The sequence below is a fragment of the Heloderma suspectum genome, chromosome 1, assembly GCF_057233095.1.
Source record: "Heloderma suspectum isolate Gila_16-S chromosome 1, 16-S_ref, whole genome shotgun sequence".
Taxonomy (NCBI): domain Eukaryota; kingdom Metazoa; phylum Chordata; class Lepidosauria; order Squamata; family Helodermatidae; genus Heloderma; species Heloderma suspectum.
This window is the reverse complement of record NC_139458.1, coordinates 330303354-330318282: the sequence shown is the minus strand read 5'-3', so window position 1 is coordinate 330318282 and position 14929 is coordinate 330303354. Positions and strand designations below refer to the sequence as shown.

Here is a 14929-nt window from a genome sequence, read left to right as displayed (position 1 = left end):
CATATGTATAGATGCAAATTTAAACATAATTATTATAGTTTAATTACAAATACAGTACATCTTACCATAGCATGGAAGACTGTGACCAGGTGACCTAACAGTGAGGAAAGTGATTTCTAGGGGCCGGAGTAGAGAGACAGTTTACCATTCTCTCCCAGCAAGGAAAGAGGATTGCAGGCTGCATGCATGTATGTGCACATCTGTGTGTGTATCCATGTCCACATGTGCGGCCCCCAACCTCCAACTCAGCATCATATGTGGTCCTCGAGGTCAAAAAGGTGGTGCACCTGATATAAAACAGTTGTACATGCCATATGCTCCCACCAGAGAAAATAGAGGTTTTGTGCCCGCAGGTTACAACAGAGGGCATGGTTAAAGCCAGAATGCTGCCTTTCAGGAAATCTCCATAATTTTTAACATTGCTTTTGGGACTCTCCCATTCTCACTTGCTTTGTCTCAGTTGCCGGCCATGTTCTTTCATTCTGAGCTGGCTGGAGAGTATTTTGAAAAGGACAATCAATCATTCTGCTATGGCACCATTTGGGAGAGGGCATGAAAGGGAGGTCGTATGTAGAAAAGTGTGTATGTCAAGGTGAAATTTAGCTGTGGGAAAAAAAAGAACTGCAGCCACACACGATCCTGAACTTGGCCCTCTGTAATGGTGAAGTGCTCCTTACGCCCACAGAGGGTGCTGGATCTTCCTGCTGAGATTTGCCACCTATAAAAGAAAATCCTGTAATGAAAGCTGATTACCTCATCACCAACACATAGAAGAGAGTGATCCATCTAATTTCTCTTCCTTACAAATTGCCAGAGGGGTTACTATAGTTCAGGCAGGCTCATTAAAGCTAGTGCCAAGCAGGGTGAGAATGGATGGATGAGGATTCAATAAAAAGCAGCCTGAAAGGCTATTCTACACAATCCAATTGTTACTAAGCTCCTTCCTAACAAAGAGTTGTATTGTTTGGGGAGTGATTTCTGCCAGGGTGGGAAAAAGCCTAGAAATGATGTGCCAAAATATATTTTAAAGGGAATATTGTACACTATATGACCTAATGAACCATGGCTCCATCTGATATAGCTGTCCTGAAGAATAAAACATGTTTTCTTTTTATAGATAGAGATGCTTCTTGTTTCATACATTTAAATCAGCTGTACTGCCCCCTCCCAAATCTTCTGTGTCAGGAAAAAAGAGAAAGCACCAGGATCCATGTTTTTTCATTCTCTACTACTCTGTAATGTCTGATGTGAGAGGTCCACAAACCCCAAATAGCTTTGGAATCCCTCCGCATATTAATTACAGTACAAGCATAGAAATCACCCACATAACTGTGGCCTAGTGGAGGATCTGGGGCAGCAGTGGGCAGACTTGTGGGACTACTTTATTTTTTACTAGAACCCCAAGCTCCGCTAACTGGAATCAGGTGCAAACTAGGGATGGCTACATATATTCAGAATTAAGAAACAAGTTGCCTCCATGCACAAGCTCAGACCAGGAATTTGTTTCAGTACCAGAACTGAGCTTACAGTCCCTTCACACATAAAAAGCACTCTTGGATTTAGTCTATTTCCGCAGCCTTTGGGGATGAGGGGGAGCAGCCTTTTTGTTTTAGCCATTTTTAAAAAAAATTGGGAGTCAAAACCCTTTGCCAATCTACCTGAAATCTCCCAGAGATCTACCAGTAGTTGCCAATCAAGCTTTTGCTCAGTGTTGTTGCCTTGTGAAAGCAAAGTGGATATGGAACCCATCAGTGCTTGGATCGGAGACCCATGTAAAGTCTCTGTGAGTCGGGATATGAGTATGATAAATACAGACATACATTTCCCTTGCTTTCTTGTAACATTGCTCTAAGATTGTTCTATGGGATCATGTTGTTTTGTGTGGATATGTGTGTGCACCTGATATGAAGAAGTTATGAAGTCTCTGATCCAAGCACGGATCGGTTCCATATCCACTTCGCTTTCACAAGGCAACAACACTGAGCAAAAGTTTGATTGATAACTACTGGTAGATCTCTGGGAGATTTCAGGTAGATTGGCAAAGGGTTTTATGATGAAGAAGTTATATACTTCTTCAGTATGTGTATGTCTCTATGTCTTGATTTTTGCTTTTTAAGAAAAACATGTTGCTTGTTACATGGTATATTTGTATATTAGTTGTTTAAGTTTTCTTGTCTTTTTTTTTTTTTTAATCCTTAAAACACATCTTCAAGGGCATACAGACAGGAACAGGTTTGGAACAACTGTGAACATTGGATGGAGCATTCTTCTGTCCTATTGCGTGACTTTTCCTCCCCGCTAAGCCAGCAAATTGCTCCCAAGAGACCTCCAGAAACCATAGCAACTATCTAGTGACAATCCTAAGTAGTTTTTGTTCAGTAATAGAATGATCTATCAATCACATTGATTTCTGCCAGTGTGATCCTGCATACGTTTAGTTTTTAGTTGAAAACTGTACCTAAACATTTGTATGTAGTAAAGTAGCTCTTACACAACCGTTTCTGATTCTTAGAAGCACGTTCCATTGTCTTGAGTGTAGTAATAGTCTAGGTAGCTAAAAGGGTTCTGTCAATTTTCTCTCTTTGCTTTCTAGATCATTGCCCAAGAACTGCATTGGCTTTATTTATGTTTGAGCAAAAATTTAGATACTATAAAGTGCAGCCACATAGGAATTCTGCATCTGTTTCCAGTGAATGAGAGCATTCTGCTGTAGAAGTGATTTGAATCTTAATGGCATAGAATGAATACAACAGGCTGCTTAAAGCATGCTCTAATTCACTGTATTCTTGCATAGCCATTTGAAGGATTAACTGAGAGCAGAGTTCCTACAAATTCCTGGTGGCAAATTAACTCTGTGTCCATACTACAACTATGTAAGTGGTGTAATTACCCTAGCTTTGTAGCATCCAAATTTTCTCAGTGTTAATTACTATTCACCTGGGACTTCACTAATCCAGCACTAGTGACTCCTTTTGCCTTGCTATATAGCAACAGCTTACAAGCATGTGTTCCCAAGTAGCTATAGGCAGGGCCGTTGCTAGGTTCTTAAAAGATCCGGGGCACAGGCCCATAACACAAATTTGCATGCATATATATATATCCAAGTCTAAGCGCACCTCGAATATATGTGTGTGTGTGTGGGGGGGGGGGGTGCGTGTGTGCTTGTGTGTGTGTATAGATTACATCCATCCATCCATAAGTGTGCACTGACTCCCCATCCCACTTCAACTCACACCCCAATTCAGCGTTTTGGAAAACATCCCACTTCTACTTGGGTCAATTTGTAGTCGGACTACTTCAGCTCAGCACCAAACCTGAATCAGTGTTTGGAAAAATGAGACTTTATGCTTCCTCTTGACTACCATGGGAAATTAGAAAAAAACGGTAACTTTTTTCTCTTGGTCAGAACTGGATGATAATTTCAGGCATAGCAGCCCCCTAGAAGGGGATTACACCTGCCCAATGTCAGAAAAATAGGTGCAGGGTTTATATTTTGATTTTCTTTTAAAGGGAACTGCCAATAAAAATTTATTACTTTAAAGCATTAGATAAAAAATTCAGGATTCATTGCCCCATCTGAGGAGATCATGTCTGCCAAATTTCAGAATGATAGCCACAAGGTGTTTTGTGCAAGGGTGGCCTTGACATTTTGAGGTCTCCAAAAGGGGACATGCTTATCTCCCTATTTTCCTTGTGGACCATTGTTCTGAAAATTACAGACAGCCTAGAGTTGTCCCTAAGTAAGAAACCAGCAAAGTTTCAGAAGGATAGGTGCAGCAGTTCATGTAGAAGGGGAGTTCTCCAGTTTGGGGGAGGGAGGGATTTTCTTTCCCTTCCCTTCACTCCTTCCCCAATAGTTTTTAGGTAAATCTGTATGAAAATGCACAGGTCATTAGAAGTGCCCCCCATGCAAGAAACCTGCAAAGTTTTTGAAGGATATACATGCATGCAAACTTAGAATGACTAGAATTTATTTACATTTCACCAATGTTAGCAGCAGGGAAACATGGGTGGGAAGGTGCTATTGCACTCATGTCCTGCTTGCGGGTTTCCCATGGGCATCTGGTTGGCCACTGTGTGAACAGAGTGCTGGACTAGATGGACCTTGGTCTGATGCAGCATGGCTCTGCTTATGTTCTTAAACATAGAGTGCCTCTGAGCATATGCAGAATGCTTTTCTTCTACCTCCAAGCACTTATATGCTCCCCCTACCAATTCTAGTCCCCTCCATGCAACCATTCCTCCTCATCCTACCATCCTCAGCAACTCTTCATAAAAACAGATGTCTTGTTTTGTGCAACTCTCCTCTATGTCCTCCTTGTTATGCACAAGATCTCATTGAAACTTCCTCCCCGTAACTTCATTTGTGCCAAGACTTCACCAGGATTCAGCCAATGAGTCTGTTTTCAAAACTAGGGTTAAGTTATGGAGAAACTCTGACCGTGTACTAAATGCCTTTCCCTCACCACTGAAGCTACAGTCCATGCAAAATTAAAAAACAACAACACACAAATGACAAAACATGCATAGGACTGAGCTGAACGGGTAGTCACTGTATTAAGCCTGCAGCACCATGCCCACAACTCAGGACGTATTTCTGAGTAAACATGCAGAACATCAAGGTGCAAACCTCCCTGCAAAAGTAACTTGTGCTGGAATCCTATGCACACTTTCCTGAGGGTAAGCCTCATTAAACATAATGGGGCTTCTTAGTAGGCATACATAGGATTGTATAAATGAGCAGCATTTATCTCCACTCCACTTAAAAAACAAACCCCAAACTCCTATTTTTATTAAAGCTTTCTGTTCATAGGCACATAGGAAGCTGCCCTATACTGAATCAGACCCTGGGTCCATCTAGCCCAGTATTGTCGACACTGACCGGCAGCAGCGGCTCTCCAGGGTTTCAGGCAGGATTCTTCCCTAACCCTACCTGGAGATGCTGGGGATTGAACCTGGGACCTTTTGCATGAAAAGCATGTGCTCTGCCACTGAGCTACAGCCCTTCCCATTGCTGGATAATGGCAACTGACAAACAAAACAGCCCCAGATTTGTTTCTTTGCAACCATGTGAACCCACTTTTCTCAAAGACTTTAGTGAGGTGAAAAACAACAAAGGTGAAAAACAAATCCTCTTGTTGGTTTGTATAAAGTTAAATACAGTTTAGAACTTCTTCTGCACACTGAAGAGAATTCTCTTTAAGAACTCCCCAAGATATGCTCTGGGTGGAATAAAGAAGAGTATGAAAAAAACAGGATAGGGGAGGGAAGAAGAAAAGAAGAATGGTGATTGGAAATGCAGGGGGTGGGTGGGTAGAGAGAATTCCCTAAGCCAAGTGGCTCCTTTCAGAGAGGTGGTACTTCAGAGGAATTTAGGAGGCTGTGGAGGGTTTGTAAGGATTGCACGTACTTAAATTGACTTTATGAGGTGAGGTGGCTGAGGGCTTTTTTTAGCTTTTTTAAAACTGTAGAACTTATTTAAAACCTTCAGCAGTTCCTCGATCATGACGCCACATAGTCCACGCCCTCCTTTTGGAATAATTCGAGTCCTACAGCTATTTAGGAAAAATTAAAGTGGAGGGGGAGAAAGAAGTTTGTGGAGGCTGATTGGATCCTGTGCTCTATGGTACTGAAGCTACTAAACTTCTGCAGAAGCCAAAGATTCCAGTTTGGGGCAGTAAAATCAGATGCCGTGTGAAATACCAGTATTTCACATGGAGCTCTTTCTTCCCTTCCTTCTCCCTCTTCAAAATTTCATTGCAGGCAAGCTCACAACAGTGGGCATGTAAGAGCAGAAGAGTAGGGAGAGAGAGGTTTTTTGCACCTCAAAAAAACCTACACCAGAGATTAGGGATAGTGACCTCCTAATGGTCACGTTAAACACCTTCTGATTAGGATCTCTAATCTTCTGTGTGGCTTGACAGTTTTTACTGTTTTAGTCCTTAAAAAAAGGAAACTTTACACATGGCTAGCTCAAAAGTCACTGAACCTAACTGTCTGAACTTTGGCAGGCTCAGTAAGCTCCATAGAGGCTGCCAGGTTCCCAAATGCCATGCGCATATGTGGAAACACACACACACACACACACGCACACACAAATAGCTCTTTGCTGTGACAGATTTTCTTGAAAATAGGAAATTTTACCTGTGGCTAGCACAAAAGCCACTAGGCCTAACTGTCTGATACTTGGCAGATTCAGTCAGCTCTAAAGGGGTTGCCAGGTCCCCAAACTCTACGCACTTATGGAAGCACAAAAAATATATAGCTCTCTGCTTTGACATATTTTCTTGAAAACAGCAGATATTATCTGTGACTAGCACAAAAGCCACTGGACCTAACTGCCTGAAATTGGGCAGGCAGGGGAGAGAGGTTTTTTGTACCTCAAAAAAACAAAAACAAAGACAAAGACAAAAATGAAAAAACACGACACCAGAGATGTCAGCTCCATGGGGGCTACCAGGTCACCAAATTTCATGTATTTATCATACAAACTAAAAAAGTTATGTCTGTTTCTGTTTTCCAATGCAAGTCAATGGGAAAATGTTAAAAAATGGCAGTTAGGACAGCTCAAAAGATCCGCTCAAATGTTCAGGGGTCCATGCCCAGGTAGGCCTGCTCTAACGATGCCCATGACTATAAGTACGCATGAAGCTGCTTTATATGGGGTCAGACCATTAGCCCACCTAACTCATTACTGTCTACACCAGGGGTGGAGAACATGTGGCCCTCCAGAGCAGCCTTCCCCAGCCTGGTGCCCACAAGATGTGTTGGACTGCAACTCCCATGCTGGCTGGGGGATACTGGGAATTGTAGTCCAACATATCTGGCAGGCACCAGGTTGGGGAAAGCTGCTCAAGATTTTGGTGGACTGCAACACTCTGCAGTGGCCCCACACCTTTGGAACAAGTTGCCAACGGAGGTCCGCCATGCTGTGTCATTGCAGGCTTTTCAGGCCTTGAAAACATATTACTTTACCGTGGCCTTCTCTTGATATGACTGATATTGCTGCAGTGACTGTCATGGCTGCTGGTTTTATTGTTGGCTTTTATTGTTGTTTTTATCACTTTTACTGTTTTAACTGTTTTTATGCATTATTGCTAGAAGCTGCCTTGGGAGGGCTTCTGCCCTGAAAGGTGGCCAAGAAATGTTTTAAATAAATAAAATAAATAAACTAACTCTCATCAGTGAGGGATGATGGGAGGGCCACATGGTATAGTAGACTGGCTGTTGTTCGTGAAATTAGGCCTGTGCACCACTTCAGTCTGAAGCCCAAATAACGAGGTGATGCAAGTTGATTTGGCAGTGCCTTGGTGTGATACGAGGCGGATCAGAACTGCACTAAAGTGCCTCGAAACGAAGTGGCTCCTCTACGAGGCACCTCGGTCTGCCTCGGTGATTTGGAGCTCTTCTGATGCCTTCTGAGCAGCCCAGACAGCCTAGGGCAAAATGTATCAACTTGTAAGAGATCAGGGAGGAGGAGGGGGGAAGGGGAGAGGAGGAGGAGGGAGGGAGCTTTGGCGAATGGCAACTCTAGTTGCCAAATTACGGCTGAGCATCACCCAGCAGTCTCGTCAGTGACAGTGGTGGAGGAGGGAAGGGATGGAGAGATCAGCCTGCTTACTTGCTTTTATTTCAGTGTGTGAGAGGGCACACGCTGGTTAGGTGGTGGTTTTGTTGTTAAGAGGGAGACTAGAGAGAGATCCTGTGTGTGCAGCTTCGTGTGTCTCTCTTTATTCCCAATCTGAATTCAATTATTCTCTTTCTTTTGTAGGTTCTTTATTTAAAAAAACAAACATTTAGTCCTGAGTTTGAGTTTCCTCCCTGTTCTTTGTTTCACCCACCCCCACCTTTCTGTAATAGTTTTTTTTAACCTTTCATTCTTCTTGTTTGTTCATTTTAAAAGCCAGAAAATTTGACTTTAGTTGCTTAGCTTCCCTTGCCACCCCCCTTTCAATCTGTATGGCTGCATTTGCTCATTGCAAGAGAGATCATTCTGGTGGGGTTAGAGGGCTCTGTGTGAAGTTATTTGGCTCGAAGTGTGTGTGTGTTTATCTCAATTGAACTATTCTGTTTCTTTAAAAACCAAACATTTAGTACTTACTTTTGAGTTTCCTCCCTGGGTCTCTCCCCCCACCCCACTCTTCTGTAATAGGTTTTATCTTTCATTCTTGTTTGTTCATTTTAAAAAGCAGAAAATTTCACTTTAGTTGCTTAGCTCCCCCCTTTCAATTCTCTCAACAATTAGTTTGCCCTTCCTTTGATTCTCTCTCTAATACTTTTCTTGCCCTTATTCTTGCCTCCCCTCCCCTGTTCTCAAGTCCTGTATTCCTTCTCTTCCCATTTTTTATCTCTTTTCCCTAAAAAATAACATTAAAATTTTTTTTTTAATCTTCTGTTAGGATTATAGTTACTCCCTATTTTGCTTGTAGTTTAGTGTTTTCTTTTGCTGTTGTGTATGTGCTTGTGTTGTGTGGACAAGCTAACAGTGTGTGTTAAAGCACTACACAGTCCACGTTTCCAAAAACAGCAGGCAAAGCACTGCACAAATCAACAGCTATTATTTAAATTATATAATACTATAATTCTATGCTGTGTGGCAAAGCAAGCCCAATATGAGCCTTGTTCGGGGTGTTGTTGGCAGGGGCAGAGTTGGGCGAGCTGCCACTGGGAGTAGCAGCAGTGGTAGGCAAGCTGGCTCTTCCCCAGTCCAGATAGTGCATCCCAGCAGGCAGGAAGCAGGGGAAATCAGAAGGCTGGTAGTGCTGGAACCCCTGCAAGCTGTCTGTCTCTCATCCCCAAGATGCCTAGGCAGGCCACCATGGAGGAGATGGGGTGGGGGAAGTATGGGTCCACAAGGTGGAGTTTTCCACAGTTCGACTCTATGTGCCCTCCTGGCAGGGTTGCTTGCTGTGTCTTGCTGCCTCTGTCAGACAAGACAGCTGATAGCCTGAGGTCATGACTGTGATTCTGAATAGGAAAGTACTAGGGGAAAGGGGCTGTTTGCACTTCAAAGAAACCTACAGCAATTAGGGATAGTGACCTCCTCCGCTTCCAGACCTAACTTCTCTGATTATTATCCCTTCTGAGTTTGGTCTGAGTTTCTGAGAACAGCACATTTTACCTGCACCTAGCACAAAAAACAAACTGTCTGAAATTTGGCAGGTGGGATCCCCCCCCCCGGGGGGGGGGCAGGGCTGAGAGTTCCCAAAATGTTATGCACTTCTGTCAGACAGTAAAAAGTTATAGCTCTTTGCTTGGAGAGTTTTTGTTGAAAAAAAATCACATTTCACCTGCACCTAGCACAAAAACTACTGGGCCAAATAGTATGAAATTTGGCAGATGGACACCCCTCCATGGGGGCTGAGAGTTCCCCAGATTTCATGTATGTATCATGAAAACTGAAAAGGTTATGGCTGTTTGTGTTTTCCCATGCAAGTCAAAGAGAAAACATCAAAAATGAGTGATTCGGATGTCCAAATCTTGCTTCAGATTTGAGTCGAAGTGGAAGGGGTCTGAATTGGTCCGAAGCAATGTGGGGCCACTTCAGAAGGTCCTAATCGGCATCCGAAGTGAAGCAGGGGGTCTGTGCACAGCCCTAGGTGAAATGTTAACGGGTGACAAAGATGGCAGAACTGCTTAACTCCTATTTTGTGTCTGACTTCTCTCAAAAGGAGAACTGTGTGCAACTTCCCATAAGTAGTGTGACTGGTCAAGATTGCAAGATGGACATGACAGCACTCTTCAAATATCTGACAAGCTATCACACAGAAGTGGAAAAAGACTGGTTATCCTCTACCTCAGAGGGCAGGACTAGATTTAATGGGCTTCAGTTACTGGAGGTAGATTTTAGTTGAACAGTAGGTGAAACGTCTTGATGGTAAGCTCAGTCCAACAAGGGAACCAATCACACGAAGTGATGGTGGGCTCTCCCTCACTGAAGGTCTTCAAGCAGAGACAAACAAGCCATTTGTTGGGGTTGCTCTGCCTCTGGATTTCCTGCTAGGAGTGCACGAAAGCCACTTACCTGGTCTCGCAGCTTGCTTCGCGGTGGGGGGGAGGCGCGTCGCTGCTCCCCCCGAAGTTCAGGCCGGGGGGGGGGGAGGCTTCCCGCCTCACCCAGCCGAAATTCAGGCCGGGGGGGGGGAGGCTTCCCGCCTCGCCCGGCTGAAATTCAGGCCGGGAAGGAGGCGCCTCGCCCGGCCGCGAAATAAAAAGTTTAAAAAAAAACGCCCCCGTGATAGGCTACGTGACGATTAACGTAGCCTATCACGGCTAGATCTGCAAAGTCAGCCATGATAGGCTACGTTAATCGTCACATAGCCTATCACAGGTGACTTTAAAAAAAAAAAGTGCGTACGGCTAATGGCGGCCCCCATAGGGAGCCGCCATTCGCGTTCCTTATGTGGTCGCTGTAGTCTACGTAAATCTTTACGTAGACTACGGCGAAAATAAGGGCAACGCAAATAGCGTTGCCCTTATTTTTGCCGTAGTCTACGTAATCTTTACGTAGACTACAGCGACCACATAAGGAACGTGAATGGCGGCTCCCTATGGGGGCCGCCATTTGCGTACGTGTTTTTTTTTTTAAGTCACCCGTGATAGGCTACGTGACGATTGACGTAGCCTATCACGGCTGACTTTGCAAATCTAGCCGTGATAGGCTACGTTAATCGTCACGTAGCCTATCACGGGGGCGTTGTTTTTTTTTTTTACTTTTATTGGAATGGCGGCGGTGGCAGCCAGTCGAAAGACCGGCTGCCGCCTCTGCCCCTGTCAAAGACCTGACGAACCGCCGCCAGGACCCGCCGCCGGGAGGGACATTCGGGAAAGGTAAGTCCCGTCCCGGGGGGGGGTGCGGAGAATTTCTCCCTGAAACTACTTCGGGGGGCTGAACACGTTGGCACTCGGCCCCCCGAAGTTTTGGGGAGAAATTCTCCCCCTCCCTATTTCCTGCATTGTTCAGGGGGTGTTGGATTAGATGGCCTACAAGACCTGCTCCAGTTCTTTGATTATATGACTGCACCCCCAAAACACATCCCAGAAGGCTCTGCAACGCGCATGGATAGTATGACAGAAACACAGGGCTTCCTTGACAGATTAGATGGTGTGGAAAGGCTTCTCTGATAGGAACAAGTTTGAAAACTATTGCTATAGGGCCAAACACAGAATAAGAGTTTATGATTTTAAACTCTTATCTTTTCTCTGATGTTAACTGAGAAAAATTTCCAAAACCCTCTGCATAAGTGAAATTACTTTTGCTGCCTCGTCGCTTCTGGGAGTATAATTTTCCTTTAAAACAAGGCACACACTCAACATGTGCCTTGTTTTAAAGGAAAATCAGCAATTTTTCCCACGACATGCTGCCAAATTTCAGGGGCAAATTCGGCGATGTGGCACTGGGGGCAATACGTTGCCCACTCTTGCTTTATTTCATTCTCTACCCTTCATTCAAATGCTCCATTGGGTATTTTCCTTCTAATCTATATCAGCCTGCATTTATAAACACTCAATGATTTACTCTAAAGTAGCCATCAGATTATGAAATAAGAGTCCCATCAGCAGCTGTAAAATCTGCAAATGAAGGCAGATGTATTTGGCATGAAGAAGTTCTATTTTAACACTATCAGAAAAGATGGTGCATGTTCTCGAGACAGTGCACTAACATTCAGTTTATAGTAAATGGCTGCAAACATAATATGTTTTGGATCAAGCTGTCTGATATACCCAAGGGCGAAGGGAACCCACAACTAATTTCTTCATAAAAGCAAGTCTTTCGAAACACTATAGCTTAAATCCTAATTTTCCTTCCACCAATGGAACAGAATTTGCTTTCACAGAACAGGGCTTTAACAGGGCTCCCATGCAGGAGTAACTTAGGATCCAAGCCTGTAAAGCTATGGATTGACAAGGACTTCCATATAATCAGCAACAGGGAAGAAGAAAAGCATAACATAAAAACTTCATACAAAAGAAAATATTAAACATCACATATAAAAAGAAATGTAAAAGTCTGACACTAAAATCTTATTGACACAGTTTTATTAGAAAAACACCAATTGTTTTGTGGCCTCATGTACTTTCAGTGTCCTTGAACAAAATCACAAGTCTTTAAAGGCTTAGAAAAGGAACAAAGCAATAATTTCATATAAACAGATAGTTTACCATTCTTGACAGTTTAGGGCCAAAGCTGTCAATTTTACAGGTGAATACAAGTCTTGTGAGTTGCACCCTTGCACTGAGCAGGGGGTTGGACTCACTGGTCTTGTAGGCCCCTTCCAACCCTACTATTCTATAATCTACAAAAAGCATGTTTAAATTAATAATACACACAAGAAACATTCCTTGACAGACATGTGAGCTGCAGCTAAATCCCAGGGTCTCTAGGAGTTCACAGGTCTGTCAGAAATAAAGTTTCACACTTCACAACATTTCATTTGATTATTTTTTGGCCCTCAAATTTTATACCACAGCATATGGAATGAATAAACTATTCTTTGTTAGATTTAGGCCCAGTTTAGATGTAATGCTCTCAGATTAATAACCTATGGTTTATTACCTAGGGAGGTAGTGGGCTCTCCCACACTGGAGGCATTCAAGATGAAGCTGGACAGCCACTTGTCAGGGATGCTTTGACTTGGATTCCTGCATTGAGCAGGGGGTTGGACTCAATGGTCCTGTAGGCCCCTTCCAAGCGTACTATTCTATGATTACATCAAGTACGAACATTGTGCCCACGTGCTGTGTGCTCTCCTTCCTCTCAAACACTGGCATCAGTGCTTCTAACATGCTTTGTTTAAACTATCGTTTCCTGTAACATCCAAATGGGAAACTGTGGTTTAATCTTGACTACTAACAAAAATATTATACCATCAGAATCAATCTGAATGCAATGGAACAAACCATAATGGAAGCACTGAAGCTGGCACAAGAGGGGAGAAGAGGAGTGAGGGGAAGCAGGTGATCATACCACTTGTTCTTAGCTTAATGGTTTATTCAGCCAAAATGGTTATGCCTGGACAGGGCCTTAGCGGATACAGTCTTTAGAGTGAACATTACTTTTACCCATGTTGTAATTTGCCTTTGTGTCTGATACAATCTGTATAGAAGGAGAGGTCTAAATATTGGATTGCACAGACTTGGCTGATCCTACAGTACTCTTCACAGTGCAAGCTTGTATCATCATAACTCACAAAGTAGTAGCTGTAATATTTTTGGAACAATTTGCTGTGTGGTACGCTGAATTGCTTTACCATTTCATATAAGCTCTCTGGCGTTAAGTCCTCAATCCCATAAGCTTTGGTCATAACATATTCAAGTTTCCAGACAGATTTGTTTTTCATGTTGGCTTCTGTGAGGTTCAAGTAAAACTGCCAAAGATCCTAGAATTAAAAAGAAACAAAGTGTGTCCCCTGTTTCATTAAGTTTCTAGAGTGATGTATTGATTAAGAAGCTGTCACTGCCTATTATTCACAACTGAAGAGAAGGGTCACGCCCCGCCACAAGACATGGGTCTCATAAACCAGCTCAGTTTTGTCATACACTAATACCGAGGGAAAAGAAAGGATGGGAAGAACGAGACAGAAATTACACTCATGGAGATTGTCTTCATGAAGACAAATAATGTATCTCTGCCAGTGACAATTCACACCAATATACCCAGAGCTGTTTGTTGCTGCGAATGTGGAACTGGGCACAGAATAGTTGCCTGAGAATCAAACCTTCAACTTAAAAAAAGAAAAACATCTTTCAAACAGATTTCTAGTGGGTGTGGTTTCAGTGCCCCACATATTGCAGAATAAATTGTGGAAAGTAAGAGAAATTGATGGAAATTTGATCCATTTGCATGATTTGTATAGGTCACAGGATTCAGCATTTCTTGGTGCAGGACATGGACTTCATGCGCACAGAATTTCACATTCTTTCGCATGGAGTACACATAGCCCTGAACATATTCAAGGAACCATGGATGGTGGAGGCAGCATTTGAAGAAAGTAGGGCTAAGAAATAAGGACAGGCCTAGGTACAGGAAGTGCCATCACAGGTAAGGGAAGTCTGAAGGGCTGGGGAAGGCCAGCCAGTTAGTGAAAGAGACAGAGTTGCTGTGAATATAATCTTGACTTGGACAAGGCTACTGTAATGTTGAGACTTGCACAAAAGAGGAATTCCACCAGTTTCTACTTCTGTTCTTGTAGCATTGTGAGCTGAAAATTCTAGGGGGGCAGCAAGACTAAGAAGTGTGGACAGAGGAGATGTGGTAGATTGGATATCACATATGCAGATTTGAAACAGTTATCCACTTGGGTGTCTGTAGGCTTCTAGTATGACAAGACGGTGCTAGTTAGATTAAGAGATGCTGTGATCTCTCCTGATTTTTCCCCATTAGAACGAGGTTATTTTAATAACTGTAGAACAGTAGCAAATTTGCCTTTCTGGGCAAGATGATCAAGCAGTGGTAGTGGACCAGCATTAACTCTTCGATGGTACAGATTTTCTAGACTTGTATTAGTTGAAGCTCAGAGCAGGGTTTGGGACTAAAACCACCTTGGCTGCCCTAGTCTATCATCTGTGTCTGCAGTGGATGAGCGGGAGTTAAATCTTCCCTGCTTATTCTTTTAAACCTCTCGGTAGTATCTGATACTATTGATAATCAAATAACTTTCAACAGCTACTTGAAACAGCTGTGCCACTTAGACAGCTTTGCAGGAATTCTACTCTTACCTTATAGGTGTGTGACACTGGGTGATTGCTGCTCTACCCATTGGGACCTGATCTATGAGATACCAAAAGGTTTCAACTTGGCCCCAGTACTTTTAACATCTATATGAAACTGCTGGGAGAGCTATTCAGCAGCCTGGTATCACTCAGCAGCCAGCTGTATTTTTCCTTTTCCAGCAAATCTAGGAGAACAATGGATTCCCTGAACAGCTGC

At 43.2% G+C, this 14929-nt stretch overlaps 1 protein-coding gene across 10 annotated transcripts in view; it reads right to left on the bottom strand.

The window, feature by feature from the left end:
* The window catches only part of SMPDL3A (sphingomyelin phosphodiesterase acid like 3A), a 45308-nt gene continuing 30379 nt past the window's right edge, over positions 1 to 14929 (bottom strand). For 7 of the 10 annotated variants that reach the window (XM_084827446.1, XM_084827437.1, XM_084827439.1 and 4 more), the window contains one exon: positions 12023 to 13379. In XM_084827446.1, coding sequence (XP_084683572.1) covers positions 13059 to 13379 — 321 coding nt within the window. In that variant the 3' untranslated portion in view covers positions 12023 to 13058. Of the gene's footprint in view, positions 719 to 12022; positions 13380 to 14929 lie in introns of those variants that run through there. The other 3 variants (XM_084827441.1, XM_084827442.1, XM_084827443.1) reach the window with 1 other exon arrangement.